Raw genomic sequence first — 15,332 nt, forward strand, 5'->3', positions numbered from 1 at the left:
CCATTACAAACTGATGAGCTAGAGACATGGTGATTTTGAAGACTGATAGTCCTTTCTTGTGTTTGTACACACCGTTTAGTATACTCGATAAACAAAGTATGTCCACAGTCCTAGCTGCACGAGGTTTTAAAACAAAAAAGTCAACAACAAAGCCCAATCAACAGTTTTGCAGCCTCTGGCAATAAGTGCTGTACATTCATATAAACCTCACAACCAAAACTTTTGAACAGTGAACTGCTCTGTAACAAGAAGGCAAGCACCTCCCTCCCATGTGTAACTGAACGACTAATGTCCATAAGATACATATTTTGCATCACCCAAACATTCCTTCTCACAGGCCATAAATAGTAACATGATTACTACACCAAAACCAAGCAAGACTGCAGAGCAGTGATAGCAAGTATACAAAACACGCCTCCTCTCCTTTGAAGTTCTACCTCATGCCCCATTGTTCCTGGGTCTTTTCTAATTACCTAGCCACACAATATCCACAATTCCCAAAGCAGAGACAAAAAAAGTAGAATTAAAGCTATCAACATGAGAACACAAAACCACATAAATAATGGCATCAGGCTGGCCCTTGGCTAATACCAAGACCAATTCAGAAGAGCTTGTTTTAAAAGATTCATAGTAGTCTAGTCGAGCTGTCTCTTATCTAGTACAATCAGCCTGCCCTCCCTCACTTCCACCTGATGTCTTCCCCCCTGCACCTGCTCACCTTCAAAGGTGTCATGCCCTTATTTATTCAAGTTGGTGTTTAAAACAGCCACCTTACGAACAAAGTTCAGGCAAATGAGAAATAATAAAATCACACCTACAAGATCAGCTGTGTGAATATATGTGTAACTCCCACGCAGTCACTCCAGCACAGCCTGGGCCTCCACACACCAGAACAAATTGCAGGAACAAAGCTGTAAGACTGGAGCAGCTACCATGTGACAATTCACTTAAATGTTCGAGCCCTGGGCTAACTTATGCGGAACGACTTGCATAATACAGGCTATTCATATAAACTGAAGTAAACAAAACCATGCCTTAACTTTTTGTTTGAACCACCATGCACAAGCATGGGGCTATACAGCACCGAAACACTTAATTTATTTTTTTTAAAAAAAAGGGTTTTGCCACATAGCAAGACAAATTTCCAATAAAGTCCTTTGCGTTATTAAGCCCTCAGAATGAGATAATGTAAGGCGACACGGCCTTTCTCCCATTTTTTTTCTGTTTTTATCTTACTCCTTCGCCTGCTTCCAAGCGTGACTGACGAAGGGCAGCCGGCCGCCCGCCACCCCCGGCGGCTCCAGCCTGCCGGCCCCCTCCAGCAGCGGGCACGCACCGCACCGCCGCGGCTTGGGACAGCAGGTTTCATAAGCCAGCTTCCTTTGCGTTAAATACCAACTATGCCCGAGACAGCCAGCAGCACGCCGGCCCGCCGGGCCGTCTCCGCAGCCGCGGCTGCTCTCTCCCGGCCCGCCCCCGGGACTCCGCGGGCTCCGCTCGCCCCGGCACGGCCGGGCGCCAGGTTACCGGCGGTGCCACCCCCGGTTCTCCCGGAGGCACCCCGGGCTTAACGCCGACCCGGTTGGGCCCCCCGCCCGCTGCGGCCCCACTACCGGGGGCACCTGCCACGGCCGGCGTCACGGGAGCCCGGCCCGGCCACGCTCACCTTCGCCCGACGCCGCGCCGACGCCCCGCCGGGCACAGACGGACAGGCTCCAGCCGTGCCCCGCTTCAAACAGACCGCAGCGGGGCCGCGGCCCGGGCGAAGACGGCCGGCGGCGGGGGCGGGACGGCCGGCACCGGCACCTGCGCCGTGAGGGAGCGGGCGCCGCGCCCAGCGCGCGGGGGGTCCTGAGGGGGCACGCGCCGCGGCTCGCGCTGGGGCCGCCCATCCCCGGCCCTTTGCAAATAACGCCGGGGCGGCCGGAGTCTCTTTTTTCCCCCTCGTTTTTGTCACTGCCATCCCCACGCCAGCGCCGCCGCCCTCTGCCCTCTCCGCGGGGGCCCACGCTGAACACCCGTGAGCTTCCCGCCCCGCCCCCGCAGCCCCGGGATCGGGCATCGCCCCGCGAAAGAAGCGCGTCTCCAGGCAAGCGGCTCGGCTCCGCGGCGAGGCGGTCGGCCGAGAGAAAATAACATACAAACATAAACATCAGCTCAAAGCCGTTTCCCCGCGGCTCCGAGACGTCGTGCCGGCTGCCCGCGGCCGCCCGCCCGTTCCTGCCGCCCGGCAGAGGGCGGCCCAGGGCAGCGCCGCCCGCCCCACAGCAGCCACGATGTCCGGTGCCCCTCTCGGTGCAGCCGCAGGCCGGCCGGGCCGGGCAGGGAGGCGGGCGACTGCGCGGGGTGCCCGGCTCCGCCGGTTCTGCTGTCGTGCCCGGGTCGCAACAACGCGCCGTTACCGGCCGCCGCGCGGAGGGACGTTCCGCGGGTGCCGCCAGCAGCTGCCGTGCTGTAAAATACATGTGCGTGTGTACCGGACGGAGCGTCCCCGCTCCGCGCGTGACGTTGCGAGGTTTCGCGGGAAAGCGCTGCCAGCCCGGTACGGAGAGGGGGGTGCCGCACACCCCCGACGCGGCCGCTCCGCCGGGGCCAGAATAGCCGCGAGGCCCCCCCTCCAGCTTCGCCCGCCGCTTGCCGTCCTACTGGCGCCCGCCGCCAGCAGCGCCCGCGCGGGCTGTGCCTTCACAGAGGGACGGGACGGACACCGCGGGCCTTTCCCTGGCGGGCGGGGGCACACACCGGGCACAGGGCGATAGAAGCGGCCGGGCCGAGTCGCAGACCCGAGCGCTCGCCAGCGGGGGGGCCGGACCGCCCCGTCGGACCGCGCCGGCGAAGAGGGACGGTGGAATGAACCGTACGACGGGGCCGGGGAAGGTCCCGGTAACCGGTCCCGGTAACCGGTCCCGTCGCCGCCGGGGTGGCCGTGGCGCCGCGCAGCCCCACGCCGGGCGCGACCCCGCGGCCAGCTCGTGCCCGTGCCCCGAGAACCCGCGGGGATACGGGGTGGCCGGGCGCCCCATTGGCTGTTGCTAGGTGACGTGCGCCGCGCCACGTGACCGGTGTTAAATGCCGTCCCGGCGGCGCGCGGCGCCGCAGAGCCCGTCCCGCTGGCGGCGGCGGGAGCGCGGTTTGCCCGGCCCGGCCCGGCCCCGCGGGCGCGGAGCGCAGCGCAGCGCGGCGACCATGGTGGCGCGTCCCTGATTGCCTCTCCCCGGTGGGGACGGCCGCGGGGCGGCGGCGGCGGCCCGTGCCCCGGCGGGCGGGGGCGCGGGATGACCGGGGTGCTGGAGAGCCTGGTGCCGGACATGCACGCCAGCCAGATCTCCGCCGGCAGCTACCACCAGCACGGCGGCCTGCACAAGCCGCAGGAGTCCCCCACGCTGCCCGTCTCCACGGCCACCGACAGCAGCTACTACACCAACCAGCAGCACGGGGCGGCGGGCGGGCCGCCCTACGGCCCGGTGGGCTCCTACCCCTACGCGGGCGGCGGCACCGCCCCCTACTCCGCCAAGGCCGGCTACGACCTGGGCTACCAGGCCGCCTACGGCTCCTACGGGCCCTACGGCAGCAGGGCCTCTCCGGCCAACAACGACTCCGGTACGTCTGAGCCCCGGGGAGGGGCGAGGTTGGGACGCGGCTCGCAGGAGCCGGGAGGCCCCGCCAGGCACGGCGAGGGAGGCGGTCGGGGCTCGGGACCCGGGGTGGGCCGGGAGGGCGCCCGTCGCCGCCCCGACGGGGCGGGTGGTGATGCCGCGCTGCGGGCTGGGCCCGGGGCGGTGGGGACGCCTCTTCTCACCGGGGCCGCCGTTTCTGCCGCAGCAGAGAAGGAAGACTGCGAGCCGGAGATCAGGATCGTGAACGGGAAGCCGAAGAAAGTGCGGAAGCCCCGGACCATCTACTCCAGCTTCCAGCTGGCGGCTCTGCAGAGGCGCTTCCAGAAAACCCAGTACCTCGCCCTGCCCGAGAGAGCGGAGCTGGCGGCCTCCCTCGGCCTCACCCAGACACAGGTAGGGCTCCCCCGCCGCGGGGCCCCGGGCACGTCGTGCCGCGCCGGGGCCGCCCGCCCTCCGCGGGGTCGGGTGCGGACGTGGGAGGGGGCTCGGCCCGCAGCGCTCGGGGCTGCGAGAGCTGCTGCTCGTCCCTGACCCGCCGCGGGCGGCCTCGCGGAGGCTGCGGCCGCTTGACACCCCTCTCCCCCCAGGTGAAGATCTGGTTTCAGAACCGCCGCTCCAAGTTCAAGAAGATGTGGAAGAGCGGCGAGATCCCGGCGGAGCCGCCCCCCCGCCGCAGCGCCTCGCCGCCGCCCCCCGCCTCGCCCCCCGCCTGGGACTTCGCTCCGCACCCGCGCACGGCGGGCGGCACCGCCAGCCCCAGCCCCGCCGCCGCCTTCCTCGGTAGCTACTCGTGGTACCCGCCGGCGCCCGGCGGCCCGGCGCACCTGCCGGCGGCCGCCCCCCTCCCGCAGCCGGCGCAGCCCCCGCACCACCACGGCGGCGGCGGCGGCGGCATCTTCTAGGCGCCGCAGAGACTGCAGCCCGCGGCGCCGCGCCCGGCGGCCGCGGGGCACCGAGGTGCAGCACTGGTGCTTTGGTGAAGCCGGCTCCGGCCGTCCCGGCGGGGAGGAACCGCGGAGCTCCACGCCCTGTCCCATCCCGTCGCGCCGTCGGCGGTGAAGCCCGTATGCGCGCGGCCCCGCGGGGTCCGCCCTCCCGCCGCCAACATCCCCGCGCTGCGGAGCAAGAACCCACCTCCCGCGCTCCGTCCTTCCTCCTCCTCCCCGGCATTTTCATCGAACCACCGGTGCAGAACTTTGGTTAACTTTATTTTTTATTTTTTTAAAGTTGATAGGTGCCTTTGCGGATGGACCTCACTTTGATGTTGGGGATTCAAAAATAAAACGTTAAAAAAATATAAATAATTTTATATGTAGATTTAAAACAAGAGCCTCCCGTGTTGAAGTTATACTTTTTAGTCATGAACGAAACCGTCCGGCAAGGGGGGCCGGTGGCAGCGGCGGTGCCGGTGCGGCTCTGCTCCCCCCGGCGGGGGGGCTCCCGCCCGCGCGATGCCACCGGGTGGGTTTCATGCCCCAACGGGGCTTTCCCGGGGCGGCCGTCGAGCCGCCGTGAGCCCTTCCTTCCCTCCGCCCCCCCGCCGGCAACCCAGCCACTGCTCCTGCCCCTGCGCCGTTTGATGTCTAGAGTCGTGGAGAAAAAAAAGAAAAAGAAAAAAAAAAGCAAACCACAATGAAAAAAGGGTATTTTTGGTTATTTATTATGGAAAACTTAAACACTCTTTAATGTTTCTTTTACAGTAAGCAGAGATTATTTAAATAAATTATTGTTTCCATGGTGCTCGCGCTGAGTTTCTTTGGGGACGGGGGAGGTTGGGGGTGTCGATCCGGACCCCGGCTCTCGCTGAGGGGGGAGAGCTGTGTTCCCTCCACCCCCTCCCCATTGCAACTGCTGCCGCAAGCCGGCAACCCCCCCTTCACCTTGTTTCCCGTCCCTGGTCCCCGTTCGCGTCTACAACAAAATCGCCCCTGCCAGTCTGCTCGACGAAGCCATGCATCACTCAGCGCTGCCGGCAGCAGCCCAGAGGCGACCCCCGCCCCCGCCCGCTGGCGCCAGCGACATTTCGCCCGGGACTGTCTCCTGCCGTCTCCCAGACGGGCCAGAGGGGTTTGGGGCAGGGCCGTGTCCGGGGACCGGAGCGTTCCTGCAGCGGGTCCCGGGGCGCAGCCCTGCCCCGGGGAAATTTCGCCGTCGGCAGCACCCAGGCCGGCAGCCTTCCCGGGAGCTTTGCTTGGGCCGGAGCCGGTGGCTGCCCCAGAGCCTCACTTGGCCCTTTCGAGGGCTGGAAGCACCGGCTGGGCCTCTCTGGGATGTGCCCCTGGAGGGCTGGACCCCTCAGGATGTAACCCCCTGGGATGCAGCCCTCCTGGCTTCACCCCTCATAGCTGAACCCCTCTAGCATGTACCCCGCGAGGGCTTGATCCCTCCAGGCCGACTGAACCCCCCTCCAAGTTGCATCTCAATCTGGGATGTATCCCTTGAGGGCTGGACCCCTCCAGGATGTAGCCCTCTGGGAGGCCCCGTACCCTGCACCTCTCCGAGCTGAACCCCTTCCTAGGCTGCCCCTCTTGGGACGTGCCCCTCCCGGCTGTGCCCCTCCAAGCCATAACCCTGAGGAGGGTACCCCTCCGGGCCGCACCCCTGGAGGTCCTGACGGCTGGAGAAGTAAAGGGAGGTGAGAGGGTGGTCTCTGCCCCTTGTTGCCCCGAGGGCCCCGCCGGCCTGCGAGGGTGGTGGGGGAGGGGGAGAGGGCCCGGTGCGCAGGGTCCCACTGCAGACAAGATGATGAAGAGGCCCAGGCCAGCTCGCCCGGGGCAGGGAATGTGCAGCCCGGCCGGGATTCTCCCGACAGGCCTTGGCATGAGGAGCCCGGGCGGGGCCGGGGAAGGCGCGGGGGGGCCGGCCCCACGGGGGACACGCCGGGGGGCGGGTTGCTCCTGAGAGCCTGGGGAAAGCTTGGGGCGAAGGGAGGAGGGCAGGGGGGCGAAGGAGGAGTGAGGAAGAGAGAAGGAGGGGGGTGTTGGAGGGCGAGAGACGCGGCTGCAAAGGGAGCGAGAGGAGGGAGCGGGAGAGACAAAGAGGGAACGGGCAGCTGCCCGCCGGCCTCGGCGCTGCCCCGGCGGCGCGGACGGGGAGGAGACCCCAGAGCCCCCCCGGGAAACCGTGCCGCTCGCCTCTCTCCGCCGCCACCCTCCCGGCCGCGGGCAGACCCGGCTGCACTGGCCTCCGGCCCGCTCGGGCCGGGGGGAAGGAGTTTCGCCGCTGGCGGGCAGCGAAGCGATGGGGCGGCGGGCACGGAACTGGGGGGTGGGGGCGGCGGGAGGCAGCGGGGCCGCTTCCAGAGACAGGGGCACGCGTGGGGAGCCGCGGTGCGGACACTCCCCCACCCCCCGCGGTCTGTCAGGGGCTGTGCTCACGGCAGCGCGCGGTGCCTTCGCGGGCCGGGGGGTGTCAGGGGACAGGGACACCCCCTCTACCAGGTAACAGGTTTTGGTCCGGGATGCGCGAGGAGGCCGTGGCCGCGGGACATGGCCAGGACAGGGACAACACCCCCGCCCTCCCGCCTCGTCGTTTTTACAGGCGCTTGTCGCTGTTAAATAAAGTTCCCCCAAACACCTGCTCCCCAGTCCCCTCCCCGCCGCCCACCCTCGCCCAGCGACTCCAGCCCGGTGCAGCGGTGCGGTGCGGAGCGTGGCTCGGCCCCGTGGGGTCGGGCAGGATACCGGCAGCGGCGGGGGGTCCCGGGGAAGGGGGGAGAGCCCTGCCCGGGCGGGGGTCGCTTGTCAGCCGTGTGGGAGCGGAGCGCCCCGAGCCGGGGAGACCGCGGGCCGTCCCTGTCGCCCTCCGCGCTTTCCGTCTCCTATTTCGCGGTGTATTATTTTATTATTTATTCATGAGCATTTATCTGGTGCCCGCTAGCAGCTCTCTCTGGGCTGCCCGCACCTGGTGTGCGCGTGGGGGTTTCGTGCTTCACCCTGCAGCATCCCCGCAGCTCCCGGAGCCCTTCCAGGCTCGGCATTTCGCCCGCTGCCCGCACGCGCTCGGGATGCGGCTCGCACCGCGCTGCCGACGGCGCAGGCACGCGGCTGCATCGGCGCGCGGGGCTTCCGCGCGCACGGCAGGCGCACACGTATAGCCGGGTGTGTGTTGGTGATCTGCGCTCCCGTGCTCTTTCCCTGTCCGGTAGGACGGGGCAGGCACCGCTGCGAGCCGTGTGGCCCCGCACAAGGCGGCAGCTCCGCGGGGCTCGGCCGCGCGGGGCCGGGAAAGCGGCGGGGGGCAGGGCAGCCGGGGGCGAGAGCTGCCCCTCTTCCCCAGCCCTCCGGGAAGGGTTACGGGGGGGGGGGGGGGGGGGCTAAGCTGATTCCGCCCCACGTCCCAGCGTCGACGCTCCCTCCCCCCCACCATGGGCCCCGGCCCCGGGCGGGGGCGGCTGAGCGGGGCCGGGGCCGGGGGGGCGGCCGGGCTAAGTGACGGCTCGGCGGCCAGCCCGGTCCGGGGGGGGCGGCCCGGCAGCCGCCCGGGCGAGGGGCACCCTCTGCCTCCCCGGCGCACGGGCGGGGCCGGCCGGGCTTGTGCCGTGGGTAGGCAATTTACTCATTTGCCCGGTGAAAAGAAAAAGCACGAGAAATTCAATTAAAGCGGCTCTGGCAAAAGGAGTTATTTGAGGCATGAATGTCTCCCCTAAAGCTGCAGCAATCATGTGGCATTAGACACTTCCGGAATCCTATAGCCAACTTGAAAAATCCCAGACCCCTTTTTTCCCTAATTTTTGCTCTGATCTGTAATTTTATCCACATTTGCACTAGTTTGAGCATTCTGGCTCTCCCATCTGAAAGCCTGCAATTACTATATAATTCTTCGCAATTTCACATGTCCTAATATGGACTGTAATTTTTGCGCAAGACAATTTCCTGCTATTTCAAGCATCAACATTGTCAAAGTTGTATGTACATAATAAATGGGAATATCAATGCATAGTTTTTAGCATAACATCTTGACTCCTCGATAATTATATCCGTTCGGAGCCTACGCAGAATTAGCCTGAATTGCATGGTAACTGCTGCTGCTTTAAAATTTTTAAAAATTACTCATAATTTTCCCAAAGATTACCAAGATCTCGAGTGCACAATGTCATCAGCGTAATGAAGAGTAAACATTTATGCTAATAATCTGCAATTTTTTTCATCAGCTATAAAGACAGAGGCTATATAGCAGAAAATTTCAGTCATATTCTGCAAGAGCAGAGCTGCAAAAAGGCTGCTGCGCTCAGAGGCATGTGCATCTCTGGGGGATCTCAATCCACATTTGCACTCTCAGGATATTATTATTGTGCTCGGCTTCTTTTTTTTTTTTTTTTTGTTTCCCCCCCCTCTCTCCCTCTCCCCTTCCCTTCTCCCTTCCCGATCCTCTCTCCCTGTCTCTCACACTCTCGCTCCTGTAACTTTCGTAGCAAAAAGCCGCGTTCGGTCCTTTGGTTTGTTGTAAAGCAAAGACTTGTGCCCAGAGCCTCAGGGACTGAGGCGGAAGGTAAGGGTGGCGACACAGGCTCCTTTCCCGAGGGGGTAGGTGAGTGCACGGGGCGCGACGCGGACGGATGCCCCGCGGCGGGGGGAGCACCGGCGGCGGCTCCGCCGGCTCAGCTCCCCGCAAACTGCCCGCAGGGCGAGGGACGGGAGCGGGGCGGCCGGCCGGGCCGGGCCGGGCCGGGCGGCGGGGCGCTGCGCACAGCCGAGCCGCGCAGCGCCGGGGCAGCCCGCGGGCCGAGCCGAGCCGAGCCGCGCCGCGCCGCGCCGCGCCGAGCCGAGCCGAGCCGAGCCGCGGAGCGCTGCGCGGGCAGAGCGGCGCCGGGGCGGAGCGGGGCACTCGCCGCTCGGGGCTCCCGCGGGGGCAGGGGGCTGCTTGTTTTCGGCGGTGGGTTCGCGGCGTGCGCTTGTCGGTTCCTTGCAAAGGGCAGCGTTACCGCCCGGCGCCCAGAGGCGGGAGGGGAGGGCACCGGGCGAGGGGGCACATGGCACTTTGTCACCGGCGTGAGAGCGGCGGCGGTGGCGGGAGCGGGGCCGGCGGCCGGCGGCGGGGAGAGCGAAGCGGGCGGCGGCGGGGATTGTTGATGCCCCTCTGTCAAACTAAGGGAGCAAATTCCGAGTGCAGACGGGCTCGGGCTCCGATATTTGATTCCCCCCCCCCGCAGCTTCAGGGGCCGCTCTGTGCTCTGCAATTAGATTGACACGCATACAACATCTCCCAGCCATTCAAGGGGGTTCGCAGGGACACTCCAAAGGGATTTTTTCCCCCCTTTTTCTTTTTGGGTGGAAGATATTAAAGAGGTATCTGTTGTTTGGCAATTTTGCTAAGTCTGTCTTCATTACTTCAACATTGTGCATTTGCTAATTTGGAAGCCCCTTCCTATTGACAGCTCTGCTCCATACACCTGCAAGCAATTTGCAGAGCTCCAATATAGGAGAATTGCAGAGATGGCAGCTCGCACCTATTTTATTTTTTTTTTCTTCGCTTTTCTCAATGCACAGCAAATTTGGCTTTCAGTGCGTTATCTCTTTTGTTAATGCAAAAAGATTCCCTGGGCGAAAAAATTGCTCATAATTACCAGAGAGATGGGGAAACTGCATTAGAATAAATAAACCTGAAATTACTGTAATTATGTTGTGTTTGATGGGCTCGGCTTGTAATCAAGAAGAGAATACAGTGAAATGATGCTGACCCTCTTGGGTTTGCAGCTGTACGCGCACTTTGGGGTCTTTTTTTGCAGAAAAGAGTCATTTTGATCATCATTAAGCTGTGTGTAACCTATTTCAGAAGTGTTTGAAAATGAGGGGCACTTTTTTTTTCCCAACAAGGAAAAAATATATCCCAAAATTACATTTTGCCATTTACAGGCTCATCCATAAGGTTGTGTTTGCGGGGTGACAATTGTTAAAGGTATAATATTCGAAATCAGGACTTAATCATTGTAATGAGGTATTGTTTCAATATAAGCACCTTTGGATTATTCATAGTTTAATTAATATCCTCATTATGAAAATCTTCGAATCAGATATTTGATGAACTACTTGTCAGCAACAAGGCAGAATTAATTAGGCCTGTATTGAGATTAACATTTTCAAATGTACAATTATAATAGCCTCTAACTCAAGACCGCCTCGCTGAGAGAAAACTAATAATTTCTCTATTTGAACTGTTAGCAAGACGTTATTGAATTAGGAGAAGCTAATATATCTTTAAAGGGCTCCGAGCTGCTTGACCACCCCGCTCCTGTCCGGTCGAAGGCGTTTGGTCTCCGGCTGCAGCCGCCGCGGGAGCCGCGCGGGTCCTGGGGCGCTGCGGGGCCGCTGCGGAGCCACACCGCTCCCGCTCCGCTCGGGGCAGCGGGCGGCTCGGGGCCGGGCTCGAGCGGTGGCATCCCGGGAGCGCAGAGCCGGGCAGTGTTTCCCGGGCCGGCTTCCGCACCCCCGCGGGCCGCCCTGGGCGCGACGGTGCGGATGCTGCGCTGCCGCGCACCGCCCGCGCGCCTGCCCCGTGCGCTGCGGAGCGGGTGCGTGTCCCGGGGCGGGTGAGCACGGCCCCCGCGGGGCTGCACACCCGCTCCCCCCGCGGAACCTGCGCGCAGAGCCGCGCGCGGCCGGCCGGCCGAGCCCCGCCGCTCCCCGCCCCCGCCGCTCTGCAGCGCCTTTTCCCCCGCAGCGGCTGCGGGCTGCGCCCGGCGCGGGGCCGCCCCGGAGAGCTGGCACGGCTGAGCCCGGCGCTGGCACCAGCCGCGGAAGCACCGGGGAGGCTCCGCCGTCGAGGGCTGAGCGGCCCAGGCAGCCAGCCCGGCTGTCGGGGCGGGCGCCGGGGTTGGCCCAGCCGGCCCGCGTTCCCCCTCCAGCCCGGGAGCTGTCCCCGGGTCTCCCCCGGCCCCGAGCCGCCCCTCCGCGGGGGTCCTGCAGCCCCGCGGCTCCGCTGCCCGCCCCGCTGTGGGCCCCCGCTTACAGCCCCGCCGCCTGCCGAGGAGCCTGGCCCGGGCCCCACTCCCGCCCGCGCTACGAGACAGGGAGCACGCGTGTCTCTTTTTCCAAACCATAATTTTACTGTCTCAAAGAAACTTTATAACTTATGTACAAAGATTTGTGTGTTTTTTTCCTTTCCTTCCCCAGATACAAAGCAATAAGTTAACATTCTCAATATAAAACTAAACTTTGACATATAGGACACTAAACACAGCCGAGCTCAGTTTATCACATTTTCCGAGTTTCACAAGTAAAATGTCAAGATCTCAGTACACAAAGCATCATGTTTTACAGCCACACGAAACAGAACGGAAATAATAATAATAATAATAATAATAATTAAAAAAAGGCTAAATTTGTGCAACATGTTTACAGAACAATAATAATAATAATAATAATAATAAAGAATAAAATATGTACAGCGAGTAGCTCCTGCACGTCGGTTTGTGCATTTCGACCTCGGGCCGGCTCTCCGCGGGGAAGCCTCGCCGGGGCTGCGCGGAGCGGAGCTGCGCGGGTGCGCCCCCGCCCCCCGGCGGGTGTCCCCCCCCCCCCGCCGCCGCCGCCCTCGGGGCTCTCGTTCCGTCCTCCGCGCCTTGCTGCACCTCGGCAAAGCGCTCGGCAGTTGCTGCGATTCCATTTCAAGGTACCGAACAACGCGCATTTATTTCCTTTGCTAAATACGCGATAAATGCAAATCATTCGGACCAAATCTCTCCACACCAGCGAAGTATAAAAGTTACTGTAAAAGTTAAAAATCGCATCCTTCTTTTGTGGTGATTTATTGGGGTGGGGGGCCGGTGGGTGGGGGGGCGTGTGTATAAAGTAAACTGTGCGTCCGAGCAGTGCACTCCGCAAGCCGGATTGTCCGTTTGTTTCTAGCGCTCTCATAGTGGTAATTAAAATCAATAAATAAAACCCCTGTCTTCCCCTTTTAACAACAACAAAAAATATACAGATGGATAGTGAAAGGTACAGAAAACGTCGAGGGAAAGAAGCTCTGGAAATTGTACAGCTTCCCTCCCCCTTGCAATTGAAGAGACGGTCAGATCGGGGTAGTAAATAAATGACCTACATTTCAACAGACACAGACAGACAGACAGGACAGAGGAGAGGGCTCCCCCCCCCCCCCAACATCTTTTTCTGATTGTCCCACAAAGCCGCGGCCGGCGCTCGCTCTGCTCCCAGGCTGTTGTGCGGTGCTCGGGGCCGCTCCGTCAGCTGTCAGCGGTGGGAACCGGCCCGCATCACATCTGTGCTCCCTGCACCGAGCTCAGTGCAGCGTCCTAATGGCTGGATGGGCAAGAGACCTCCTGTTTGTTTGTTTGCTTGGGTTTCTTTTGTGGTTTTTCCTCTCTCTTCCCCCCTCCTTTTTTTTTTTTTCCTCTTTTTCCCCCTTTCCTGTTATTTTACTTAATTTTTTTTTTCGTAATAATTTTAATTCTTTTCGGGATCGATAGTGCTTGCGGTAGGGGAAAACGGGTTTATAATCACATCAGCTGCGGCTGCTGCATAGCTTCTTGGTGGGCCGAAGGATACCACGACGTGTAGCTGGGGATGTAGGTGCCCGGGGTCCCCGACGAGGCCTTACCGGAGGCGGAGGTGGTATTCCACACCGGGGGCACCGGGGGCGAGCTGCCCGAGAGAGCCCTGCCGTTGGTCAAGGCGCTGCTCTCCAGGGCTGCCCCCCCTTGCTTCATCAGCTTCTTGAATTTGGAGCGCTTGTTCTGAAACCAAATCTTCACCTGTGAAGGGGAACGGGGCAGGGCTCAGCATCCCCCGGTACGGTCCAGCACACCTCCCCCCTGCTAAGGGGTCCGACGGACCCCTGCGCCCGGCGGCCTCGCACCTTCTCCCCCTTACCCCCCCAGGGCTGCTGTGCCCGTTGCCATTTTGTGATGCCAAACCACCCCGTAAGCGCCCCCACCCGCCCCCGCCGCGGGGTCTCCGCGGCACCGGCTGCACCTCGGCGGCGGGGCGGGCGTCGCGCCGGGCCCCGCTGCCCGCGGCCGTGACCCGTCTGCATCACGCGTGGGGTCTCCCACGCCGGCGGTGCACAGGGAGAGGACGTGGGAGAGGGGCCGGCTCAGTGGGAGCTGTACCTGGGTCTGGGTGAGTCCCAGAGACGCTGCGAGCTCGGCTCTTTCGGGAAGAGCCAGATACTGAGTTTGCTGGAACCTCCTGTTCAAAGCCTGTAGCTGCAAACTGGAATAAATAGTCCTGGGTTTGCGGATTTTTTTCCCTTTCCCATTAAAGCGAACTTCCCCTCCTTCGACCACAGTGCTTTTCTCCGATTCGGCCCCTACAAACAACAAACGATGCAGAATAAATAGTAATAATAGCAGTAACAGCAATAGCAGCAGCAATAGTAACAATAACAGCAGCAACATCAACAATAACAATAATGAGAAGGAAGAAAAGTGAAGCTCGAGTAACGCTAACAAAGGCTCCGGGCGATTATGGCAGCCCAGGCGTCTTCCCAGAGAAAGTTTGCTATTTTTACAGGCTGCAGTTTAGGTTTAATTACCCTTAATTGCATACATTGTTTATAGCGCTACGCAATAAATAATTACGAAGACTAATACGTGCACATCTGGGTTGATTTCTTTTCCAGCCAGGCATTGTGTGCTCTGTGTACTGCTCCCCTGTGATCCTCAGCCTCTCTTGACTAATATTTTGTAATTTAATTTAATTTTCCCCCCCGATAGATTTTTTTTCCCTGATACAAGCATCCTCCCTCCCTCCTTGCCTTCCCTCCCCCCCTCCCCCCCCCTTCCCAAAGCCGAGTGCACCTACCTGTCTCCTCTAACCGGGTCTGAGTCAGGCTGGAGCTGTTGGGGTAGGACTGCACTGAACTGATGTAGGGGTTGGTCGAGTGGCTGCTGACCGAGTTCACATAGGGGTAGCCCAGCGGTCGGGAGAAGGACGAAGCTGTGCTGTACGAGCTGTCAGGCTGAGAGTGGCCCGCGGAGTGTAAACAGTGCATGGAATAGTGTCCGTGGGACATGGGAGAAGGAGACATTTGCTGGCTGGGCGGCCCAAACTCCATAAAGACAGCCTTCCCTGAGACGGGGCTATTTAGACTCTCTGGCATGGTAGTCATGGTCATTTCTTGTCGCTTGGTCTGTGTGTGTGTTCTCTCTTCAGCTTGCCTTTTTGGGGTCTGTTGTGTTTCTCAGGACAGGAAAGAACCCAATTTAAGCGGAACAGGGTTTTTCACTTTCCATTCATAAGAAAATGGAGTTTGTCTCTTTGAAAAGTCTAAGCATGATGCTGTAGATCTACACAAACTCGCCTAAAAGCTTTGACTCAGCCAAGTCTATGAATATTCATGAGCTGGCGGAGCTGATTGGTCCGCCGTCTTGCATAATCGCTTTGGATTGGTCCAAGGCGCTCGGGGCTCGCCCGGACCCCGGTGAGCACGGAGAGCCGGACTGGCAGCGCCGCGCGTCCCCGAGCGCCGGCCGCACGCCCCGACGGCACCGGCGGCACGGCACGGCTCGGCTCGGCTGGGCTCGGCGGCCTCCGCCAGGCCACGCCGGTTCCCTGGCCCCGCTCCCCGGCCGGCCCCGGGCGAGGAGCCGCCTGGGCCCCCCCGCTCCCATCGCGGGCCGCCCGCTCCCGCCGGCGGCGACGGAGGGCGCCGAGCCCGAGCTCGGCAGGAGGCTGCGCGCCTCCCTCCGCCCTTCTCCTCCGCCCCTCGCCGCGCAGGCGGCGGGGAACGGACGGCAGCCGCGCTCCGCCAGCTCCC

The 15,332-nt window shown here is 61.9% G+C and overlaps 2 protein-coding genes across 3 annotated transcripts; one reads left to right on the forward strand and one right to left on the reverse strand.

Moving 5' to 3' along the window:
• The first annotated feature begins 3,165 nt into the window (after positions 1-3,165).
• DLX2 (distal-less homeobox 2) lies at positions 3,166-4,519 on the forward strand. The gene is made up of 3 exons (XM_055812898.1): positions 3,166-3,600; positions 3,823-4,010; positions 4,205-4,519. The coding sequence occupies exons 1-3, from the start codon at positions 3,276-3,278 to the stop codon at positions 4,517-4,519; spliced, it is 828 nt and encodes a 275-aa protein (XP_055668873.1). The 5' UTR covers positions 3,166-3,275.
• An 8,396-nt stretch (positions 4,520-12,915) lies between these two features.
• Positions 12,916-14,869, reverse strand: DLX1 (distal-less homeobox 1). Of its 2 annotated transcripts, XM_005237109.3 has the most exons (3): positions 14,378-14,869; positions 13,684-13,883; positions 12,916-13,326 (listed from the first exon to the last, which is right to left on the reverse strand). In XM_005237109.3, the coding sequence occupies exons 1-3, from the start codon at positions 14,688-14,690 to the stop codon at positions 13,072-13,074; spliced, it is 768 nt and encodes a 255-aa protein (XP_005237166.1). In that variant the 5' UTR covers positions 14,691-14,869; the 3' UTR covers positions 12,916-13,071. The 2 variants fall into 2 exon arrangements, with proteins under 2 accessions (XP_005237166.1, XP_027642160.1); XM_027786359.2 differs by lacking the exon at positions 13,684-13,883 and having other exon boundaries at positions 13,039-13,326.
• Positions 14,870-15,332: the final 463 nt, after the last annotated feature.

The sequence above is a fragment of the Falco peregrinus genome, chromosome 8 (genome assembly GCF_023634155.1).
Source record: "Falco peregrinus isolate bFalPer1 chromosome 8, bFalPer1.pri, whole genome shotgun sequence".
Lineage (NCBI taxonomy): Eukaryota > Metazoa > Chordata > Aves > Falconiformes > Falconidae > Falco > Falco peregrinus.